The 22846-nt window shown below is 50.0% G+C and overlaps 1 protein-coding gene across 4 annotated transcripts; it reads left to right on the forward strand.

The window, feature by feature from the left end:
• Positions 1-460: 460 nt before the first annotated feature.
• Positions 461-20760, forward strand: CHRNE (cholinergic receptor nicotinic epsilon subunit). Of its 4 annotated transcripts, none has more exons than XM_077916735.1 (12): positions 461-933; positions 10832-10971; positions 11302-11346; positions 11644-11753; positions 13049-13204; positions 14343-14446; positions 14632-14832; positions 16072-16186; positions 16648-16762; positions 17828-18041; positions 19256-19386; positions 20467-20760. In XM_077916735.1, the coding sequence occupies exons 2-12, from the start codon at positions 10945-10947 to the stop codon at positions 20623-20625; spliced, it is 1377 nt and encodes a 458-aa protein (XP_077772861.1). In that variant the 5' UTR covers positions 461-933; positions 10832-10944; the 3' UTR covers positions 20626-20760. The 4 variants fall into 4 exon arrangements, with proteins under 4 accessions (XP_077772861.1, XP_077772862.1, XP_077772859.1 ...); XM_077916736.1 differs by lacking the exon at positions 461-933 and adding an exon at positions 9759-9868; XM_028702859.2 differs by lacking the exon at positions 461-933 and adding an exon at positions 9919-10130.
• Positions 20761-22846: the final 2086 nt, after the last annotated feature.

The following is a 22846-nucleotide window of genomic DNA, read 5'->3' on the forward strand; positions in this document are numbered from 1 at the left end:
GCGCCCTCCCCGAGCAAAAGACAACACTGGGACTTTCCTAGGAGAGGAGCTGAACCCAAGTCTGCCAGCACCAGATTAGGGCGTCCTCCTCTGGTCGCCTCGCCTCCAAAAGGGCTCCCGGCAACTGGGGTTTAGTGTGGCAGCGGCTGCCCTGCGGAACTCCCTGCCTCTTGAGATCCAGAAGGCGTCTTCCCTGCATTTTCAGCCCCTGCTAACAACAGACGAGCCTGTCCCCAGTTGCTTAGAAAAATGAGGCGAGTGTAAAAGAGTTTCAACACTTTCATCTTTTGTACCTTTTTGAACCATGAATTTCTCTCGATTTCCTCGTTTTATCTCATTTTGCAAACCTCTCCGAGTCTCCTTTCCTTTTATTACAATCAAGCGGCGTATATAGGTTTTATGGGATGGATAAAGTAAGAAATGACCGAGGCAGGAGCAGCCCCACTCCCGTCTCACTCATGAACCCGGGTTCAGAATTCTTCCGCTGCAAACAAGAAAAGACACGAGTTTCTGCTAAGAATCCAGAGACGGGAGAAATAGGATTTATCCGAGAAGGTCTTTCATTTCCCTCACGAGGCATGGTAACCCTATGGGATGTTCTCATCACTGATGCAGCCAAAGACAACCTTTCCTCTTGCCCAGAGGGGACACCCAGGAGAGTGTGGCTCCAGCCAGGAGGACTTCCTGACACACCTGGTATGGAGGCTCCTCCCCCTGGGCGTGACCAGGTAGAGGGGCGTGGCCCCGGCTGATCCTGCAAAAGGCGTCCTCCTCTTTTTTGCTCTCTTGCCAGCAGCGCATGGCTCACCCTCACAGAGTCTGGAAGTCACAAGGGAGAAAGCCCGAGGTTTAGCTCAGACTTCTTTTCTCTGCAAATTGAACTGGAACCACAAGACAAAGCCTGCCTTTCAGATTTACTGCTGTGAGCAGAATGTAAGTAAACTTTACTCTTGCTTTTTTAAAAAACTGTTGTGTTATTATTATTTTGAGGAGGGAATTAAATGGGGGAATTTGCCAGCAACAAGCCAGGCTGCATTGCTCAACTTAAATGATTCCAAGGAATCCATCAACTTTCTTCCAGCTAAAGTGCAAGGAAATGTGCTCTGCTCCTTGCTCACTCTCGTGAGTGAGGAGGGATAAAATTTAATCCGTATATCCTCTCCTGCGTTCCTCAACATTCCCACAAAGGGTTATGGGGCCCAGAGTTGAGTATTTTTGAGTGTTTTTGGTGGATGGCACTGGATTGAGATCCTGAGCCGGGAAGTATTTTTGTCTACTTCCTGGTAAGCACATGGTCTATTGTTCCATTGTGTGAGGGGATTAAGCACCCTTGCGCCTTCCCTCAGAGTTCACAGTAGTAGCTGAGGCAGTGAAGAGTTGCTTTGAGTTTTGAGGTTTTGATTTTGAATGTTGACAATGTTAACGGAGAAATCTGAGGGCTCCCTAGGCAAAAAACAAGGACCCCGGCCAGGAATCCCAGAGCAAAACAGCAGCCAGTCGGCTTGGTCTTGATGGAAGACTGTCAGACAGGACTCCCACCTGCCACCAGGTGGAACAAGGTGGAAGCCCCCAACAAAAGAGAACCCAAACTTTTATTAGCTGCTCATCCCCATGTTACACCTCCCCCCCAAACTACATCACTCATACATCACGAAAGGGGAGGTCTGGTGGCCGTAATCTGAGCATCCTGGACCCTGTCTCATGGTTCCCCTTGCCCTCCCCCAAACACCCATCAAGTGTAAGAAAAGAGATATTTACATTTCCCTGTTTCCAGCCAAGTTAATCACACCCTTTTGTCTTCATCTGGCTTTGTTATTTCTGGAATGGCTACCTGTCTGGCACTCAGGTATCAGGATGCCAGGAATTATCCCTCAGGCAGAGGGGCTGCTGAGTAGCTGAGCTCACCGGTCTAGATGAATTTCTGAGGTTTTCCCAGTGATCCAGTACAGAGATCCATTGATCAGTGAATTCTTACATTTGGTATCGTGCAGCAAAGGCCCTTTGAATAGATAGGAAGAAACTGTGATGAAGTGTTTTGTGGGGACAAGTCCCAAAAGCGATTGTGCTGGTTTTGGTAGTGGGCTGCATGTGCCTGATATCTGCTGGAGGGGCAACCCCCCCCCCCCCAACCTATACATAAATTCCTGCAACAATTTTCTCAAATTTTGAATATTTTTCAGATTTTGAGATGGCGAGTGCAGCTTTCTCTGGTTATGGATACCGAGCAATGCCTAAGTTAAATGAACACAATTTTGTTATTTGGAAAAAGCGTCTATTGGTGATCCTTGAAGCGGAAGGGAATTTAGATGCCATTGAAATGCCTATGCCCACTGGCACGAGTGAAGAAGATTTGGCTAGAATTAAGTTGTGGAAATCGCAAAACAGCAAAGCCAAGGTAACCATATTAGATGGACTTGAAGACGAACATTTGTCGCTAATTGACAGTAGAGACAATGCTGCGCAAATTTTATATGATTTGGAGCAGATGTATGGAGGCAGCGTGAAGAGTGAATTGGAGCTTTCGTCTGGAAACATCAGTAAGTGTGCTCAATGGAGAATATTAATACGCGATCTTTTAAAGCTTAGAATGAATTCTAAAGCAGAGTTTTCAAAACATGTGAATGAATTTACGGCTATACTGCAGAAAATCCAACTGACTGAGCGTCCATTTGATGAAGACCAAAAGGTTGCGTGCTTCCTAGCAACACTAGGACCCAAATTTGATACATTTGCTTACTTAAGGGAGGATAAAGGCCAATCGACTTTTAAAGATGTGGTTGCCTATTGGAGGCTGAAGTGCCAAGGGAGAGACGAGTCTCCAGTCAGAAATCTAAGGAGCAGTGACTCCGATTATGTCTCTAGACATCACGCGAAGGCCAAAGGCACACCTAAGAAAGTTGTGTGTTTTAATTGCCACAAAGGAGGCCACATTGCGAAGAACTGCAGAGCTCCAAAAACACCAAAACCCCTTCCTTTTAAGCAAGAAAAGGAAAAGAAGGGGAATTATCAGCGTCCTTGCTTTTGCCAGAAAAGTGCTTAACTGCTAATAATCGCAAAAACAAATCAAGTTAGCGGGGCAACGTCCCATTTTTCATATAATAAGGACTTCTTTGAAGATAATATTGATAAATCACAAGGTGGTGATATTGAAGTTGCAGGTGGCAACATTCGTTCCCTATGTTCCAGAACTGAAATGTAATATGCTCAGTGTGTCTACTTCGGGCAGAAAAGGTTTTCTTTCTTTTTTAAAAAAATAATTTTTTATTAGTTTTTACACATATTTCCCAGTATAACATCCTTTTAAACGTCATTTCGAATTTTTTGGCTATTGCAGCCTAAGACTTCCTTCAACCTTGACTGCTGGTTTTCTAAACTATGCATTTTGTTGCTATAATTATTGCTATAAACTCAAATTTCCAATACATCTATTCTTAATTCTTTTCACAATAATTTATAAATTACTCCTTACAAAACTTCTTCTAACCCTACAAGCGATGTCAGTTGGTTACAATTGCTTTCCAAATATATCGAAAACTTCTTCCATTCCTTTAGGAATGTCTGGTCTGCTGCTTCCGAATTTTCCCTGTTAGTCTCGCCATCTCAGCATAGTTCATCAATTTCTCTTGCCACTCTTCTTTAATTGGTATTTCTTCTTGCTTCCATCTCTGGGCTAATAGTATCCTTGCTGCAGTTATCGCATATGAAAACAATTTTTTATCATTCTTATGAATTTCTGTACCCACAATAGAAGGACAGAAAAGTTTTTCAAGTAGTATTTGGAAACTGAGAATGCAAAGTAACTAAGAATGGTGAGGTCCAAGCCAAGTGAATAAAAGGTGTATATGAGGTTAATCTTTCAGTACTTCTGTCTGCAAAAGTGGTGCGCTCAAACCAAAAGGATGAGGCGGACCTCAAACTCTGGCACAGAAGACTTAGACACAAAGACACCAACGCCATACTGGACCTCCAAAAGAACGAGCTTGCGAGGGGACTGCAGGTAACACAGAACAACTCAGCACCAACAAAATGTGTAAGTTGTGTCACTGAGAAAGCTGTGAAACTTTTATTTCCTCCTTGCACTGAACAGAAAAGCACCAGAGTGCTAGACACATAGTCCGCAGTGACTTGTGTCGGCCAATGAATGTTCCATCATTGGGGAAGAACAGATATATACTAATTTTTCTCTATGACTTTTCAAAGAACTGCGTAGCATATTTTCTCAAAGAAAAGAGTGAAAGGCAGGAAATGTTGAAGAACTACCTTGCCATGGCGGAGAACGAATTCCAGAGAGCACCGGCTATGCGAATGTCTGATAATGGGGGTGAGTATTGCTCACGTGACATGCAATCTCTCCTGGAAGAGGAGGGAATTGAGCATGTAGCTGCTGTTCCTTACACCCCACAACAGAACTCAACAGCTGAAAGATAGTTCAGATCTGTCAAGGGGGTGCATGTTCAGGATGCATCTCTACCCCAAAACATGTGGGGAGACGCAGCAGGAACTGCGATGCATCTCCAAAACAGACTGCCAACAAAGGGAGCCAAACGTACACCTTTTGGACTTTGCCGTGGGAAAATTCCCAGCCTGTCACACATTTGGAAGTCTTTGTGATCCACGCGATGGTCACCTCCAGACTGGATTATTGTAACTCGCTCTACGTGGGGCTGCCCTTGAGACTGACCCAGAAACTCCAGCGGGTGCAGAATGCCGCGGCGAGACTCCTTACGGGGTCTTCGCTGCGAGATCACATTCACCCGGTGCTATACCAGCTGCACTGGCTCCCGGTGGAGTACAGGATCAGGTTTAAGGTGCTGGTTTTAACCTTTAAAGCCTTATACAGCCTAGGACCCTCAAACCTACGGGACCGCCTCTCCTGGTATGTCCCACAGAGGAATTTACGGTCTGCAAATAAAAACATCCTGAAGATCCCAGGCCACAGGGAGGTTAGGCTGGCCTCAACCAGAGCCAGGGCTTTCTCGGCCGCGGCTCCAATCTGGTGGAAGGCTCTGTCACAAGAGACCAGGGCCCTGCGGGACTTGACATCTTTCCGCAGGGTCTGCAAGACAGAGCTGTTCCACCAGGCCTTTGGCCAAGGCACAGCCTGACTCCCTCCCTCGGCAGTCTTTGAGGAGCTCTGGCCCAATGGTTGCCAGTGGCTTGAATTAATTAATTTTATAATGAATGATTTTAGAATGTTGTTTATGCTGTACTTTTGTACTGTTTTATTGTTGTTAGCCGCCCTGAGCCCGGCTTCGGCTGGGGAGGGCGGGATATAAATAAAATTTATTATTATTATTATTATTATTTGTTGCCACCGTGCTCCCAGGGAACATAGACACAAGCTTGACTCCAGAGCGCAAGCAGCTATTCTTGTGGGATACGCCTCTGGAGGAAAAGGATACAGAATAATGGACTTACAAACAGGCGAAGTAAGTGGACGACATGCAGCTTATTTTGATGAACACAACAAAGCTGACACAAGAAACAGTGTTGTGGATTTTTCTGAGGAATCAGAAGAAGTCCAAGATCTTGTGTACTTTCCCTCCCTCACCTTGCAATGTCCAGATCTGCTTTCCAGTGTCATAGCCCCTCTTGCCATGCAGAAAAATGCTTGTACACCAAGTCCAATAATGTTCTTTCTTTCGTTGATGATTTGATTATTGCCACAGTAAATGACAGAGACTGTGCGCAGGTTGTGAAACACTTAAGCAAAGATGTTGAGGTCAAGGAACTGGGAAAGATCCAGTTCTACCTTGGAATTCAGTGGAAAGAGAAGAAGGCGGTTCATTTCTTCTTAGCCAAAAGCAGATTTCTGAACTGATCCAGAGCATGCAGATGCAAGAACCACACCCGGTTCCCACAGCCATGACTTCGGACTTTTTAAAGAATCGAGATGATTTAAAGCTATTGCTGCACAACAATGAGTAGAGGTCAGCGATCGGAAAGCTTTTGTATCTTGTTACTACTATGTGTAGACCTGACTTAGCCAATGCAGTGGGAATTCTGAGTAGAAAGGTAAATTTCCCACTGAATATGACTGGGTGGGTGTGAAAAGATTGGTTTGCTATCTACGGGGTATAATAAACTGTAAATTAAGACTGTCAGTAATCCTGAAATGATTGGTTTTAGTGATGCAGATTGGGCTGGATGAACAACTGATTATAAATCCACGGGTGGCTATGCGTTTATGTTTGGAAATGGTCCCATCTCACGGGGGGGGGGTGTTTTCAGGTTACACTCCGCGGCGACCCGGAAGTAATGGAACACGTTATTTCTGGGTTTCGCTGCTCGCGCATGCGCAGATGCTCAAAATGATGTCATGCGCATGCACAGAAGTGGTGAAACGCCACGTGCAGTTGCATGTTACGTTCTACTCAGGATGCAAACGGATCCCATTCGCATCCAGAGGTACCACTGTATACAGAATTGTATAGTGTTCTCTTCCACAGAGTCTGAATACATTGCGGCCACAGAAGTGTGCAGAGAGTTGGCCTGGCTAGATCAACTAACCAAGAACTTTGGGTTGGTGAGACAGGATCCTGTCTGCCCGATGGAGGAAAACCAGAGCTGCCTAAAGCTGTCCCAGAGCGAGAAATTCCACGCCAGGTGTTTGCGAGGCTGTCCAAGATGGACTTGTGGAGCTGTCTTACTGCCATGCCAAAGAGATGACTGCAGACACCCTGGCAAAGCCCCTACCAAAGGAGAGTTTGTGTCAAGCTGGGACTCTGGGTGGCTGAATAAAAATTGTGTATATAAGTGTATGTTGTATTGTATGTGGGATGTTATCATCACTGATGCAGCCCAACACACCATTTCCTCTTGCCCAGAGGGGACACCCAGGAGAGTGTGGCTCCAGCCAGGAGGACTTCCTGGCACACCTGGTCTGGAGGCTCCTCCCCCTGGGCGTGACCAGGTAGAGGGGCGTGGCCCCGGCAGATCCTGCAAAAGGCATCCACCTCTTTTTTGCTCTCTTGCCAGCAGCGCATGGCTCACCCTCACAGAGCCTGGAAGTCACAAGGGAGAACGTCTTAGGCTTAGCTCAGGCTTCTTTTCTCTGCAAATTTAACTGGAACCACAAGACAAAGCCTGCCTTTCAGATTTACTGCTGTGAACTGAATGCAAGTAAACTTTACTCTTGCTTTTTAAAAAAACTGTTGTGTTATTATTATTTTGAGGAGGAAATTAAAAGGGGAAATTTGCCAGCAACAAGCCAGACTGCATTGCTAAACTTTCCAATGAATCCATATTTAATTCATATGTCCTCTCCTGCTTTCCTCAACATTCCCACATTTCTACCCCTTTGGCTGATTTTTTATTAGGATTTCTCATGCTATCTTAAAAATCATCATCATTTATTATTTATACCCCGCCCATCTGGCTGGGTTTCCCTAGCCACTCTGGGCAGATTCCAACAAAATATTAAAAATACATTAAAACATCAGTCATTTAAAACTTCAGATGTCTTCTAAAAGTCGGATAGTTGTTTATTTCCTTGACATCTGGTGGGAGGGCGTTCCACAGGGCGGGCGCCACTACCAAGAAGGCCCTCTGCCTGGTTCCCTGTAACTTGGCTTCTTGCAGAGAGGGAACTGCCAGAAGGCCCTCGGCGCTGGACCTCAGCGTCCAGGTTGGACGATAGTTTAAAAGGCTGAGGGGGAATGGCCAGTAGCATTTATGTGGGCAGTAGGCTTGAAACTGGCCTCTCTGTGTTCCCGGGACTGGGCTAGATGAGCCTTGGGGGGTCCCTTCCAATGCTACAATTCCCTGATTCTATGGGGCCTCTGGGGAGATGGGCCTCAGCCCCAGAAGCAGCTGCAACTCGGACCCAGCCGCCTTCGCCCTTCATATCCGGGGCTAAGAATGGGCGGTTTATTATTAGATCCAGGAAGAGGCTTCGCATTTTATCTGTGAGGACCAGACGGATCTGTGAGCAAGGAGGAGACGGGGGTGGGGGGGAGGGGTCCCTTGGAAGGGAGCCCGGACTCCTGGGTCCTCTGAGAGGGGAGGGGAATCGGGTGGCTCAAAGTGGAGGGCGGACGCAAGGCTTCCTGGGTCCTCTGGAGGTGAAGAGTGGCCTCGCACTGTTGGCCCAATGAGCTCAGTATTGGCTACTCTGACCTCCAGCCTCTCTCCAGGGTTTCAGGGATAGGTTGGAGGCACCAGGGTTCGAACCCACAACCTTCTGCATGCCAAGCAGGTGACACAGAGCTACGGCCTTCTCCAAATTGGGGGGGGGGGATAGGGTTAGTCAGGACCCCTGGGATCATTGGGAAAAGAACTCGGCAATGGAATAAATGGGTGAGGAGGGGACAAGAATGCCTCTGAGACTATGCAGTGTGTGCTTACCTGACCGCCTGGGGTTATGGGACGGGGGTGCCAGCTGGATTTCATAGAATCCTAGAGCTATCAAGCTTACTAGCTGCTTTGCTTCTCAATATTCTCTGGTTGGCCTCTGTTATTTTCTCCTACCAATAGGGAACCTATGTAAGGACTCTATATGGGCTCTTGGATACCCCATAAGGGAAAAGGGCATATTTTATTTACAACACTGTGAAGGTCCAAGGGACCCCCGGGGGTCATCCAGACCAACCCCTGACAGTGCAGGAACCACAGGCCTCCCTAAGCCTGAGCAGGTGTTGCAGGAATTTATGTATAGGTTGGGGGGGGGTTGCCCCTCCAGCAGATATCCTGCACCTGCAGCCCACTACCAAAATCAGCACAATCGCTTTTGTGACTTTTGTGATTTGTCCCCACAAAACACTTCGTCACAGTTTCTTCCTATCTATTCAAAGGGCCTTTGCTGCACGATACCAAATGTAAGAATTCAGTGATAAATGGATCTCTGTACTGGCTCACTGGGAAAACTTCAGAAATTCATCTACACCTGTGAGCTCAGCTCCTCAGCAGCCCCTCTGCCTGAGGGATAATCCCTGGCCTCCTGATACCTGAGTGCCAGACAGGTAGCCATTCCAGAAAGAACAAACCCAGATGAAGACAAAAGGGTGGGATGAACTTGGCTGGGAAACAGGGAAATGTAAAGATCTCTTTTGTTCCACTTGATGGGTGTTTGGTGGAGGGCAAGGGGAACCATGGGGCAGGGTCCAGGATGCTCAGATTACTGCCACCAGACCTCCCCTTTCATGATGTAACCGTGATGTATGAGTGATGTAGTTTGGGGGGGGTAAAGGGACCCCTGACAGTTAAGTCCAGTCGCAAATGACTCTGGGGTTACGGCGCTCATCTCGCTTTATTGGCCGAGGGAGCCGGCATACAGCTTCCGGGTCATGTGGCCAGCATGACTAAGCCGCTTCTGGCGAACCAGAGCAGCGCACGGAAACGCCGTTTACCTTCCTGCCAAAGCGGTACCTATTTATCTACTTGCACTTTGATGTACTTTCGCACTGCTAGGTTGGCAGGAGCAGGGACCGAGCAACAGGAGCTCACCCCATCACAGGGATTCGAACCGCCAACCTTCTGATCGGCAAGTCCTAGGCTCTGTGGTTTAACCCACAGCGCCACCCTCATCCCAACATGGGGATGAGCAGCTAATCAAAGTTTGGGTTCTCTTTTGTTTGGGGCTTCCATCTTGTTCCACCTTGAGGCAGGTGGGAGTCCTGTGGCGACAGTCTTCAATCAAGACCAAGCCGACTGGCTGCTGTTTTGCTCTGGGATTCCTGGCTGGGGTCCTTGTTTTCTGCCCAAGGGAGCCTCAGATTTCTCAGATAACACAGGTCAGGTGGGATGAGGCTGAATTAGGAAACTTTCAGCAGAGGCGGAGGACTGAGGTGCTTCTAACCTCCCAGCACAACTCCATCGGGGCGGATCGACAAAGCAGCCGGCTCCTTTGACCCTTCTGGAGAAATTGGAGGTATCTGGAGGGCAGAGAGCTCAGCTTTCCTGATTCCCCTTCTTCCCCTGCCCCAGTGATCTGTCCGGCAGCAGCCATATAATCCACCGACAGGTGCAGGAAGTGAGCGCAGCTCTGAAAGCGAATACCCTTCCTTGGGAGCCCAAAGCGACCTCGAAATAACCTCAGGAAAAAGTCTGTGCTCTGGAGCCTGCCATTGAGGCGAGAGAAGCCATGGGGCGAAGAGTCTGGCTGGGGGCTCTCCTCTGCTGGGGGTCCTTCTGTAAGAAAGGGATGGGGGCTTCATGGGGGGGGGAGAAGAGGGTCAGGCATAAAGGGGGAGCGGAGGTTTTGCAGGGAGGGGGCAGTTTTGTATCTATTTGAAGCAAGGTGGGGGGAATAGCAGGATTGTCCCATCGGAAGGGACCTCTGAAGGTCATCCATCCCTACCCCCTGCGAAGCAGGGAGGCCAAATGGTTTTAGTGTTAAGTTCTTGCTCTCCTGGCTCAACTGGCTCATATTCTGTTTTCCCTGTTTAGGGAAGCTTTTAATGTTTGATGCATTACGGCATTTTAATATTTTGTTGGAAGCCGCCCAGAGTGGCTGGGGAAGCTCAGCCAGATGGGAGGGGTAAAAATAAATTATTATTATGCCTCCACACAATTCCAAATACGAGAGCCCTCTTCAAATATTGGAAGGGCTGCCGCATGGAAGAGGGAGCAAGTTTGTTTTTCTCCTGCTCTGGAGGGCAGGACTCGAACCCGTGGCTTCGAGCTACAAGATTCTTACTAAACACCAGGAAGAACTTTCTGCGAGATGGAAGGTGGTGGACTCTCCTTCCTTGGAGGTTTTTAAGCAGAGGTTGGGCGTCCGTCTGCCATGTATGATCTAGCTGAGATTCCTGTGTTTCAGGGGGTTGGGCTAGATGACCCCTTGGGAGCCCCTTCCACCTTTACAGTTCTACGATCCTGTTCAATCCTCCAGGGCTGCTGGAGGCCAACGAGGACCTCCGCCTCTACAACCACCTTTTTGACAACTACGACAAAAGGGCCCGCCCGGTGCGCAACGAGGAGGACGTGGTGGAGGTCAGCATCAAGATGACCCTCACCAACCTCATCTCCCTGGTAAGCTGGGCTGCGTGTTCCCCTCCCCAGACCCCCCCCAGACCCCCAGCCCGCTGCCATCCACCCTATTCATACACAGACATACCCTTAAGACAGGATTTGTGAAGGAGGAGACAATGGGGAGGCTTTTCCATTTTCCTTGACCTTGCAGAGAAATCATTTGGTCAGTTTGGGAGCCAAAATGGTATCAGGGCTGTTCTCCTGTGCTGCTCCAGACATGTGGTCCACACGTCTATGTATGCGCTTGGTTGGTACATTAATGAACATTTATATTACATTATATATAACCTTAAATGTTTTATTTCACCCCACGCCCTTTTCTCTCCGCAGAACGAGAAGGAAGAGACCCTGACCACGAACGTCTGGATTACACATGTAAGTCTCAGGCTGCTTCTCCCCCTAAACGGCAGGGGCATTTGGGGCTTCTGGTCCCCAGAGAAGCCGTGGGGTGGGGAGCAGATTCCGGCTCGACATCAGGAAGAACTTTCTGGCAGTAAAAGCCGCTGGGATGGAAGGTGGCAGCACATCCCTCCTTGGAGGTTTTGAAGCAGAGGTTGGAGGGCCACCTGCCACGGATGTCACAGCCGAGATTCCTGCATCACAGGGGGTTGGGATGGATGACCTTCGGGGACCCTTTTTTGACCCTCCAGCTCTGTGCTTCTATCATCTCAGCAATGGGTCGATTATCGGCTGGAATACAAGAGCGAGGACTATGGCGGCATCGGGGCGCTTCAGGTCCCCGCGGACAAGGTCTGGCTTCCAGACATCGTCCTGGAGAACAAGTGAGTCTTATTTTTCAAAATGTATTTTTATTAAAGATTTTATTAGTTTACAAAAGTATGTGCAATCTCTCTCTCTCTCTCCTTCCCCCTCCAAGTAAGATTTTTTACAGATCAGCTTCATTTGTTGAGACATTCAGGGAAAGGGGTGGGGGGCCGGGGGGCGATGTTTCTATTATACTTAATATATGTGGGGTTTTGTTCCAGCGTCGCTTGTGCAGGTTCTGTGCTATTCACTTGTGTTCCTTCGAAAAACTAACCAATAAACTGAAACTGGTAAAAGGTAAAGGGAACCCTGACCATTAGGTCCAGTTGTGACCGACTCTGGGGTCAACACTCATCTCGCTTGATTGGCTGTTTACCTTCCCGCCGGAGCGGTACCTATTTATCTACTTGCACTTGACGTGCTTTCGAACTGCTAGGTTGGCAGGAGCAGGGACCCAGCAACGGGAGCTCACCCCGTCGCGGGGATTCGAACTGCCGACCTTCTGATCAGCAAGTCCTAGGCTCTGTGGTTTAACCCACAGCGCCACCCGCGTCCCAAACTGAAACTGACACGAGGACAAATAGAAGACGACGCGTTCACCCCGGTCTGGTTCCCCTTTATCACACACACAGCCCTACAAGACAACGACAAAAATCCACCAACGGCATACAGATCAATATGGCTAACCTAGAATCCTAGAATCCTAGAGTTGGAAGAGACCACAAGGGCCATGGAGTCCAACCCCCTGCCAAGCAGGAAACACCATCAGAGCACTCCTGACATATGGTTGTCAAGCCTCTGCTTAAAGACCTCCAAAGAAGGAGACTCCACCACACTCTTTGGCAGCAAATTCCACTGTCGAACAGCTCTTACTGTCAGGAAGTTCTTCCTAATGTTTAGGTGGAATCTTCTTTCTTGTAGTTTGGATCCATTGCTCCGTGTCCGCTTCTCTGGAGCAGCAGAAAACAACCTTTCTCCCTCCTCTATGTGACATCCTTTTATATATTTGAACATGGCTATCATATCACCCCTTAACCTCCTCTTCTCCAGGCTAAACATGCCCAGCTCCCTAAAACACCCACCCACCCCACTCACACATGAAAACAAAGACCACCACAGCCAGTCACAAACAAGTGAGTCTTTGGGGGGGGGGCTGCATTCTCAGGGTGAATGTGTGTGTGTGTGTGTCTGTGTGTGTGTTTGTGTGTGTGCCTGAGACCATTGGCTACTTGCTTGGAAAAGGAGATCTGGCCCTTCCTTGCCTTCTGAACCCCTGCTGCCCCCTTCCTTCTCTCTCTCTGCCCCCCTCCAGCATCGACGGGAATTTCCAGGTAGCTTACTTCTGCAACGTCCTGATCTACCCCGGGGGGTCCATCTTCTGGCTGCCCCCGGCCATCTTCCGCAGCACCTGTGCCATCGAAGTCACCTTCTTCCCCTTCGACTGGCAGAACTGCTCCCTCGTCTTCCGGTGAGAGCCTGGGGTGGGGAGCCCATGGTGAGGGGTTCGAAACACACACTTGGACCCGCGCCCAGGAAACGCTGCCAAGGACTCCCTAGTCAGGGGCTGGAGAAAGGGCAGCTGGGACCTGCATCACCCGAAGATGGATTTAGCTGCGATTCCTGCATTGTACGGGGTTGGGCTGGATGACCTTTGAGAGTCCCTGTGGCGTGTGAAATACAGAGCAGTCAAATACAACACATTCCTAGAGTGGACATAAAAAGGGGGTGTCTGGACCAGCCAGTTGGAACTTCCTGTGTACTCCTGGGCTGGGACAAACTTCCTCTACATGTGACCAGAGGTGGGCGTGTGACCTCACCTGTGCAGGTAACGAAACAACCTAGGGGGGACAGCCATCTCTCTATTGTTGTTGTTTAGTCATTTAGTCGTGTCCGACTCTTCGTGACCCCCTGGACCAGAGCACGCCAGGCCCTCCTGTCTTCCACTGCCTCCCTCATGTTCGTAGCTTCGAGAACACTGTCCCACCATCTCGTCCTCCGTCGTCCCCTTCTCCTTGTGCCCTCCATCTTTCCCAACATCAGGGTCTTTTCCAGGGAGTCTTCTCTTCTCCTGAGGTGGCCAAAGTCTTGGAGCCTCAGCTTCAGGATCTGTCCTTCCAGTGAGCACTCAGGGCTGGTTTCCTTCAGAATGGAGAGGTTGGATCTTCTTGCAGTCCATGGGACTCTCAAGAGTCTCCTCCAGCACCAGAATTCAAAAGCATCCATTCTTTGGCGATCAGCCTTCTTTATGGTCCAGCTCTCACTTCCATACATCACTACTGGGAAAACCAGAGCTTTAACTATACGGACCTTTGTTGGCAAGGTGATGTCTCTACTTGTAACAAACACTATGGGCAATATGGACAGATGCAAAATATATAGATTATGAAATAATATACGGTTGAAAATGTTGACAATTAGGACCTGGGGAGGGGATGGGGAAGTCCTGAGATTCAGATAAATCTCTCCATAGGGATATATGTACTGGGTTTTGTTACAAGCTTATATTTGTAAAATCAAATAAAAACAATCTCCAAATAAGAATAAGAATACAGTAAGCTCATGGAAGACGCCACGAAAGCACAGCTTGGCCCTTGATCTCTCGCCAGGTCCCAATCGTACAACGCCAGGGAGGTGGTGCTTACATTTGGGGGCGACGACCAGACCGGGGAGCCTGTGAAGGAGATTGTGATTGACCCAGAGGCTTTCACAGGTAGGGGACCGGCGTCAGCCTTGGAAGGGGGTGGGGGGGACAACCCTGGAGGGGCAGCGAGTCCAGACCTGAAGACCCCCACCCTGCTTTCCGTCCTAGAGAGACGCTGGAGGCATCGCTTGCCCCCCAACCCACCCTCTGCCTCCTTCAGCCCCACTGCCATGCCCCCTTCTGTCTCCCCCCAGAGAACGGGGAGTGGGCCATTCAGCACCGCCCGGCCCGCAAGGCCCTGGCCCCCGTCTCTGGGGTGGAGGCCCCCGGCTTCTCGGAGATGCGCTACTACCTCATCATCCAGCGCAAACCCCTCTTCTACATCATCAACATCATCATCCCCTGCGTCCTCATCTCCTCCCTGGTGGTCCTCGTCTACTTCCTGCCTGCCGAATGTGAGTCGTGTCCCCTGGGGAGGGGAGGGGGGCAGGGCGGGGGAGGAGAGAGTTGGAAGGGACCCCCAAAGGCCATCTAGTCCAGCCCCACGAAATACAGGAATGGCAGCTGAAAAATGCCTTCTCCAGACTCTGCTTAAGGAAGCAGTCGAATGGCTCCTATCCTCAGAACGTTCTTCCAAATGTTTAGTTGGAATCTCTTTCCTGGCAACTTGAAGCCATGGGTTCGAGTCCTACCCTCCGGAGCAGCAGAAAACAAGCTTGCTCCATGCTTAATATTACAATGGTACCTCGGGTTACATACGCTTCAGGTTACAGACTCCGCTAACCCAGAAATATTACCTCGGGTTAAGAACTTTGCTTCAGGATGAGAACAGAAATTGTGCTCCGGCGGCAGCAGGAGGCCTCATTAGCTAAAGTGGTGCTTCAGGTTAAGAACAGACCTCCGGAACGAATTAAGTACTTAACCCGAGGTACCACTGTAATAATAATAATAACAACAACAACAACAACAATAATAATATTTTATTTATATCCCGCCCTCCCCAGCCGAAGCCGGGCTCAGAGCGGCTGACAACAGTAAAAATAAAGCAGTTTACATAAAATCACCATCAATTAACTGAAATACATTCTACAATCAATTCATTCTAAAATCAATTCAAATCAAATTAATGGCAACCTTTGGGTTAGAGTTCTATGAGGATTACAGAAGGAGAGAGGGGGTCAGACTGTGCCCTGGCCAAAGGCCTGGTAGAACAGCTCTGTCTTGCAGGCCCTGCGGAAAGATGTCAAGTCCCGCAGGGCCCTAGTCTCTTGGGACAGAGCCTTCCACCAGATCGGGGCCACGGCCGAAAAAGCCCTGGCTCTGGTTGAGGCCAGACTGACTTCTCTGTGGCCCGGGATCTCCATGGGGCAGACCTTGAGATATTTGAAGATGGCTCTCATCTCTCCTCCCAGTCTCCTCTTCTCCAGGCTAAACATAGCCAGGTCCTTCAACCATTCCTCATCAGGCACCTTGATCATCTCAGTCACACCTCCCAGCTGGTCAATATCCCCCTTAAATTGCGGCGCCCAAAATTGGACGCAGGACTCCCAACAGGGTCTGCCCAAGGCAGAACAGAGCAGGGCTATTCCTTCGCTTGATCGGAACACAAGACTTCTGACACAGCCTAGAATCGCATTCGCCTTTTTTGCTGCTTCCTCACACCACTTGCTGACCCCTGCCTTCTTCCTGGGCAGCGGGAGGCCAGAAAATCACCGTCAGCATCTCTGTCCTGCTGGCCCAGACTGTCTTCTTGTTCCTCATCGCCCAGAAGGTTCCGGAGACCTCGCTCAGCGTCCCCCTGATCGGAAAGTGAGTCGTCCCGTCCCCCGTCCCCCCCCCAGCCAATGGAGCCAGGACTCCTGGGTTCTGAGGAGAGTGTTTGCATATAGGTGGGAATTTGTGTCATGGAGAGGCGACAACTAGACCTAGTGGGGTGGATTATGGAGGGGAGGGGGCTCAGGACGTCCTGGAAGCCCCACAACACAGACCCAGACTCTGGGAAGGGCCAGAGCTCCGCTTTGCAAGCAGAAAGCCCCCGATTCCTCCATGTGGACTAGGATCTTGCATTGCTTTTAGGGGAAGGGCTCAGCGGGAGAGCCTCCCTGCCTTGCATGCAGAAGGTGCGAGGTTTGAATCCCACACCACACCTCCAGCTGGGGCTGGAGGGAGAAAGACCCTCTGCCTAAAACCCTGGACGGTCGCTGCTGCTGCCGGCCCGTGTCAACAACACTCAGCTTAAATCAAGTTTCCTGTGTCCTTCTGCTGGGCAGGTACCTGCTCTTTGTGATGGTGGTGGCCACCCTGATCGTCACAAACTGCGTCATCGTCCTCAACGTCTCTCTGCGCACCCCCAGCACCCACACCATGTCGCAGCGGCTGAAACACGTGAGGATGGGGGGGGGCTGGGGGGGTGCGGCTTCTGCCATTTGCCCAAGGAGGTCGGTGAGGCCAGCCCCACTCAGATCAGGGGCAATCCTGCACAAACCAAGCCCATGCAAGGGCGTTTATAAAGTTTTATTTTGGGGGGGGGGGTCCTGCCAAAAAGTCCCCAATTGGGAAGGGCTCGGGATTTCTCAACTGGACCCCCTGCACGCTCTGGTCCCCAACTTTCGTCTCTGGGGTTGGGGACTCTGGAGTCGTTCCCAGACCGGCTGTTGTAATTTGAACCCAGGACATTAGAGGAAACATGAAAACTATTTGGCTTTCCAAAAAGCAGCGTGCTTCCTCGACAAACCGAGCTCAGTGTCGTCCAGCCACAAAAACGATAGCTGGTTTGAGTTCCTCGCAGACCAAAACATATTTTGAATAATAATAATAACATAGCTGTTAACTTACAGATTTGAAAATAAGGGACCAGCAGCCTTGAAAATAAGGGATCAGCAGCCAAAATAAGGGATCAACAATTACTTTGATAAAATACATATTTTGTTGCATGCAAATGGCTTTAGATACCTATTAGGTCCATAAATTACCATATAGCATATATTCAACACAAAAAAACAGTGACAATTTGTTGTTGACAAAGCACAGCTGGACATAGAAAAGGCCCCAGTACCTTCAGTAGCTTATTTAAGGGACATCATCAATATGGGACAGCAGCGGGACATGGCGCTGGGATAAGGGACTGTCCCGCCAAATAAGGGATGCTTGACAGCTATGTAATAATAATTTATTATTTATACCCTGCCCATCTGGCTGGGTCTCCCCAGCCACTCTGGGCGGCTTCCAACAAAGTATTAAAATACAGTGGTCTGTTAAACATTAAAAGTTTCCCTAAACAGGGCTGCCTTCACCTCGCTGGGAAAAAAATGGCAAGAATTAAGCCTCACCCCCCCCAAAAAAAAATTACAGGATGGTTGAAGTTGAGTTTGGAACCAACAGGTCCAAATAGGTCCTAAGAGAAGGTGCTTTGCAAACGGCCCCCCCGTCTCCTGTCTCCCCCCATCCCAGGTCTTCTTGGAGCTCCTTCCACGCTACCTGGGCTCCAACTTGGAGCCGGCAGAAGAAGACCCCTGGGATGCCCCCCGCCCTCGACGGCGCAGCTCCTTCGGGGTGATCCTGAAGGCAGAAGAGTATATCTTGAAGAAGCCGCGAAGCGAGATCCTCTTTGAGCGCCAGGGACAGCGCCACGGGCTCCAGAGGGTGCCAGGATACAGCATGGCTTGTGAGTCCCCCCCCCCGGGGGGAAATCTGGGGGTCACGAGTGGGCAGGAAGGGGGCAAAGGGCTGCTGGTGGAGAAGTCCTGGCTCTCCTAGAATTGCACAGTCAGAAGGGGACCTCAGGGGTCATCTAGTCCAACCCCCCAGGAATCTCGGCTAAAGCATCCCCGACAGGTGGCCCCCCCTGTTTAAAAACCTCCAAGGAAGGGGAGTCCTGGGAAATCCATTTTGCTGTCGAATGGCTCTCACTGTCAGAAAGTTAGTTTAGTTGGAATCACTAGAAGCCATGGGTTCGAGTCCTCCCCTCCGGAGCAGCAGGCTTGCTCCCTCTTCATTTATTTTTTCCCCCCAATAAATTTTTATTATTTTCTTTACACAGTCATTCTTATAGTACATGAATCAACATATAAACCTTTTTTGCTCTGCCCAGCTTGCGACTTCCCTCCTTCCCTTCAGCTGGTATCCCTTTATCAAACCCACTCGTGTATTTTAACTTTTTACATCTTATCTGCATCGTAGGGATTACGTCAGTCCTGCTAGTGTCTTTAAATTTTTACAGTTATCCTTTAAGTTTACAATAAATTAACTCCAATTGTCCTGGGATTTCTGATCGTCCTGATCCCGAATCCTGCTGGTCAGTTTGGCTAACTCCGCACAATCCATCATTTTCGCATTCATCTTTAAAGTCACAGTTATCCTTGTCCCGTAGCTTGTGTGTCAATTTTGCCAGTTCTGTATAGTCCATCAATTTTTCTTGCCATGATTCTTTAGCTGGAATTTCTTCAGACTTCCATCCTTGTGCTATTAGGACTCTCGCGGCCATTGTCGCATACATGAAGATGTTTTTTCAGTTTTTCTGGCAGGTCTTTCCCTACAATCCCTAACAGAAATGCTTCTGGTTTTTTAACAAGTGGAACATTTTCTTCAATTCATTATATATCATTTCCCTTTTTTTTTTTAATTGCATTACAATCCCGCCACATATGATAAAATGTCCTAATATTAATCCTTTCCTCCTGCATCTTTGATGGTAACCCAAATTCCATTGTGTCCAGAATTCAGCCTTAAACTACAAGGTGAAGGTTGTCAACCTGGTGTGCAACATCTTTCTTTGGCGAAGGAGGAGTTGTGAGATATGTGCATGAGTGTGCAAAGTTGTGTGTCGCCACGTTTGGCAAGCTCTTAAGGTTTTATTCCTCTCCCCCCCCCCCCCCGCAGACGGCCTGGACGTGGGGGGGACCAGCACCCTCTACAAGAACCTCGCTAGCCTAGCCCCCGAAATCAAGGAGTGTGTGGACGCCTGCAACTTCATTGCTGAGAGCACCAGGGAACAGAGCGCAGACAGTGCGGTGAGCCCCTGTCTTTCCTCCAAACCACCCCCCCGCCCAACGGACATTGTTGGGAGAGGACCTGGGAGAGACCAGTGTTCGAATCCCGCCACTTGCTTGGCCAGGGAGGCCGTTACACGTGACCTTGGGCCAGTCGCTGCCTCCCGAACTCACTTTCCTTGCAGGGTTGTTGTGAGAATAGCGGGGGAGGGATTGGGGTAACCCTATGCAAAGTGCTTTTTTCCTTCTAAAAAATATGTTTGGGATTGGGGGGGGGCCAACTCCCATCTTTTGCGGGGGGTCAATTAGTGCCAGTGCCTTCCGTCAAGAGTTTGGGTGTAATCTTCGACACCTCCCTTTCCATGGAGGCACAGATTGCAGCTATAACAAAGGCGGCATTTTTCCATCTCCGCCAAGCTAAGCAGTTGGCTCCTTACCTCTCTCGCCCTGACCTAGCCACTGTGATCCACGCGACGGTCACCTCCAAACTGGATTATTGTAACTCGCTCTACGTGGGGCTGCCCTTGAGACTGACCCAGAAACTCCAGCGGGTGCAGAATGCCGCGGCGAGACTCCTTACGGGGTCCTCGCTGCGAGATCACATTCACCCGGTGCTATACCAGCTGCACTGGCTCCCGGTGGAGTACAGGATCAGGTTTAAGGTGCTGGTTTTAACCTTTAAAGCCCTATACGGCCTAGGACCCTCGTAGCTATGGGACTGCTTCTCCTGGTGTGCCCCACGGAGGAACTTACGGTTTTCAAACAAAAACACCTTGGAGGTCCCGGGCCACAGGGAGGTTAGGCTGGCCTCAACCAGAGCCAGGGCTTTTTCGGCTGTGGCCCCGATCTGGTGGAAGGCTCTGTCCCAAGAGACTAGGGCCCTGCGGGACTTGACATCTTTCCACAGGACCTGCAAGACGGAGCTGTTCCACCAGGCCTTTGGCCAAGGGGCTCTGTGGTTTAACTCACAGTGCCACCCGCGTCCCTATTAGGGGATTGGAGGCCCCCCAAAATGTCTCTCCTGCCCACCCCCCACCTTCGGGGCCTGCCCCCCTCCACAGGCAGCACTCTGACCCCCGTCCTTCTTTTCTCTCCCTGCAGGAGATGGAGAACTGGGTGCTGATTGGGAAGGTGATTGACAAGATGTGCTTCTGGGCGGCCATGGCTCTCTTCGCCATCGGCACCCTCGCCATCTTCGCCATGGGGCAACTCAATGCCGCACCAAGCAACCCCTTCCCGGGAGAGGAGCTCCAGGAGTAGGAGCACTGCGCATGAATCAGCCCCGGAGTGTGTGTGGCACAGGGAGCTCCTCTCTGTGGCTTCAGTGGGACCTCTGGGGTCTCCAAGCTGCTTGACCTGAATTTTGTGTCCTGCAACCCAACAAGCAGGTCTGAACAGGGTTTTTTTCTGAGTTTCTCGGAAGGTCTGCCCTCACCAAACCCGGATGGAGACATGATGAGCTGTCTCTGCAAAGCAGACCCGGTTGTGTGCGATTGCAAAGTCTGCGCATGTTTGCAGAGGCCCGATAAAAGATAATGTGACCAGTGTTGTGCTATTTTGAAACACACCCACACACACCCTTTCTGAGCTGGCCTCTGCAACGTCCTGGCAAATGCCTCATGGGTCCTGTCTTTCCATCTACGGCCACCTCTGGATAGAATCCTAGAATTGGAAGGGGCCCCCAAGGGTCATCCAGCCCAACCCTGTGCAACGCAGGAATCGCACCTCAAGCACCATTGACAGGTGTCCATCCAGCGTCTCTTCAAAAACCTCCAAGGTCGTCTGTTTCAATGTCAAACAGCTCTTGCAATCGGAAAGTCCTTCCTTGTGTTTCATAGCCATCTCTTTTCTTGTTGTTTGAAGCCATGGGTTCGAGTCCTCCCCTCCAGAGCAGCAGAAAACAAGCTTGTTCCCTCTTCTCGTATTTCCTCCCAGTCTGCTCTTTTCCAGGCTAAACATCCCCAGATTCTTCAAACGTTCCTCATCAGGCTTGGTTTCCACACCCTTGATCCTCTTGGGCTCCCTCCTCTGCACACCTTCCAGCTTGTCAGTCTCCTTCTTAAATTGGGGCCCCAAGAATTGGACACTGGATTCTTAGCAGAAACTTGTGTCTTTTCTTGTTTGCAGTAGAATAATTTTGAACCCTGGTTCATGAGTGAGACGGGAGCGGGGCTGCCGCTACCTCGTTCACTTCTAACTTTATTCATTTCACAAAACCTATATACGCCGCTTGATTGTAATAAAAGAAAAGGAGACTCTTTGCAAAAAGAGGTAAAACGGGGAAATCGAGAGAGAGAAATTCACGGTTCAAAAAGGTACAAAAGATGAAAGCGCTGAAACTATTTTACACTCGCCTCATTTTTCTAAGCGACTGGGGACAGGCTCGTCTGTTGTTAGCAGGGGCTGAAAATGCAGGGAAGACGCCTTCTGGATCTCAAGAGGCAGGGAGTTCCGCAGGGAAGCCGCTGCCGCACAAAGCCCCAGTTGCCGGGAGCCCTTTTGGAGGCGAGGCGACCAGAGGAGGACGCCCTAATCTGGTGCTGGCAGACTTGGGTTCAGCTCCTCTCCCAAGGGAAGTCCCAGTCTTGTCTTTCCCTTGGGGAGGGCGCTGGAAGGGGAGGCGGGCGGTGGGGGCTCAGGAAAGGAAACCACAGAGGGTCTTCCGCTGCTCAGGGCGCAGGAGATTGGGCTGTGGGTTCGAGTCAGAGCGCCAGAGAGCAAGCGAGCAAGCAAGGCGTTGAGTGGGACCAGGAGAAGCAGAGGAGGAAGGTAAGATTCGGGAAGGGTGTGTGGAAGACATTAATTTTTTTGCAGAGGGGAGGGAGTTCTGCTGGAAGACCCCACGGCCTGCTCTTGCCAACCCGGCTGGAAAAGCAACAGGCAAGCTTTTGGGTGCAACAGAATTCTTCGTCAGGCTGGAACGAGAAGGGGAAACCATGTTCTTAGCTGTGGCGAGAAAGCTTGCGGTTCGCTCCCTGGAAAATGGGGTGCTTGTTCTGCAGTCAGGATTGATTGATTGATTGATTGATTGATTGATTGATTACCCAGCCTTCATCCTAAGGTCCCAGGACGCATCAAAACACAATATAATTAAAAACGACTTTTAAGTAACTGAACCACCACAGAAATAAGGCGGGTCGTAAAAAATTGCCCTCGAGTGTCAAAAGAAGTCAAGCCAGAGAATGAGAGTCTTCGGCAAGGCGCCTCTCCTTAGGCAGGGAGTTCCACAGGTCAGGGGTCGCCACAGAGAAGGCAGGCCCCCTCCCCCTGGGGTGTCACCCCCCACCAACGCTCCAAGGACAGAGGGAATCCCAAGGGGCCCCCTCTGCTCACCTCAGCACTTGGGAGGGTCTGGAGGGAGTGAGGGGGGTCTTTCAGGTGTTGGGGGGCTTGAATATTTCAGGGCTTGAAACCTTGAACTGGGCCCGGAAATGAAACGGGCAACCAGCGCAGCTGTTTTGAAACAGAGGTGAAGGTAGAA

Source organism: Podarcis muralis, chromosome 13, assembly GCF_964188315.1.
Source record: "Podarcis muralis chromosome 13, rPodMur119.hap1.1, whole genome shotgun sequence".
Lineage (NCBI taxonomy): Eukaryota > Metazoa > Chordata > Lepidosauria > Squamata > Lacertidae > Podarcis > Podarcis muralis.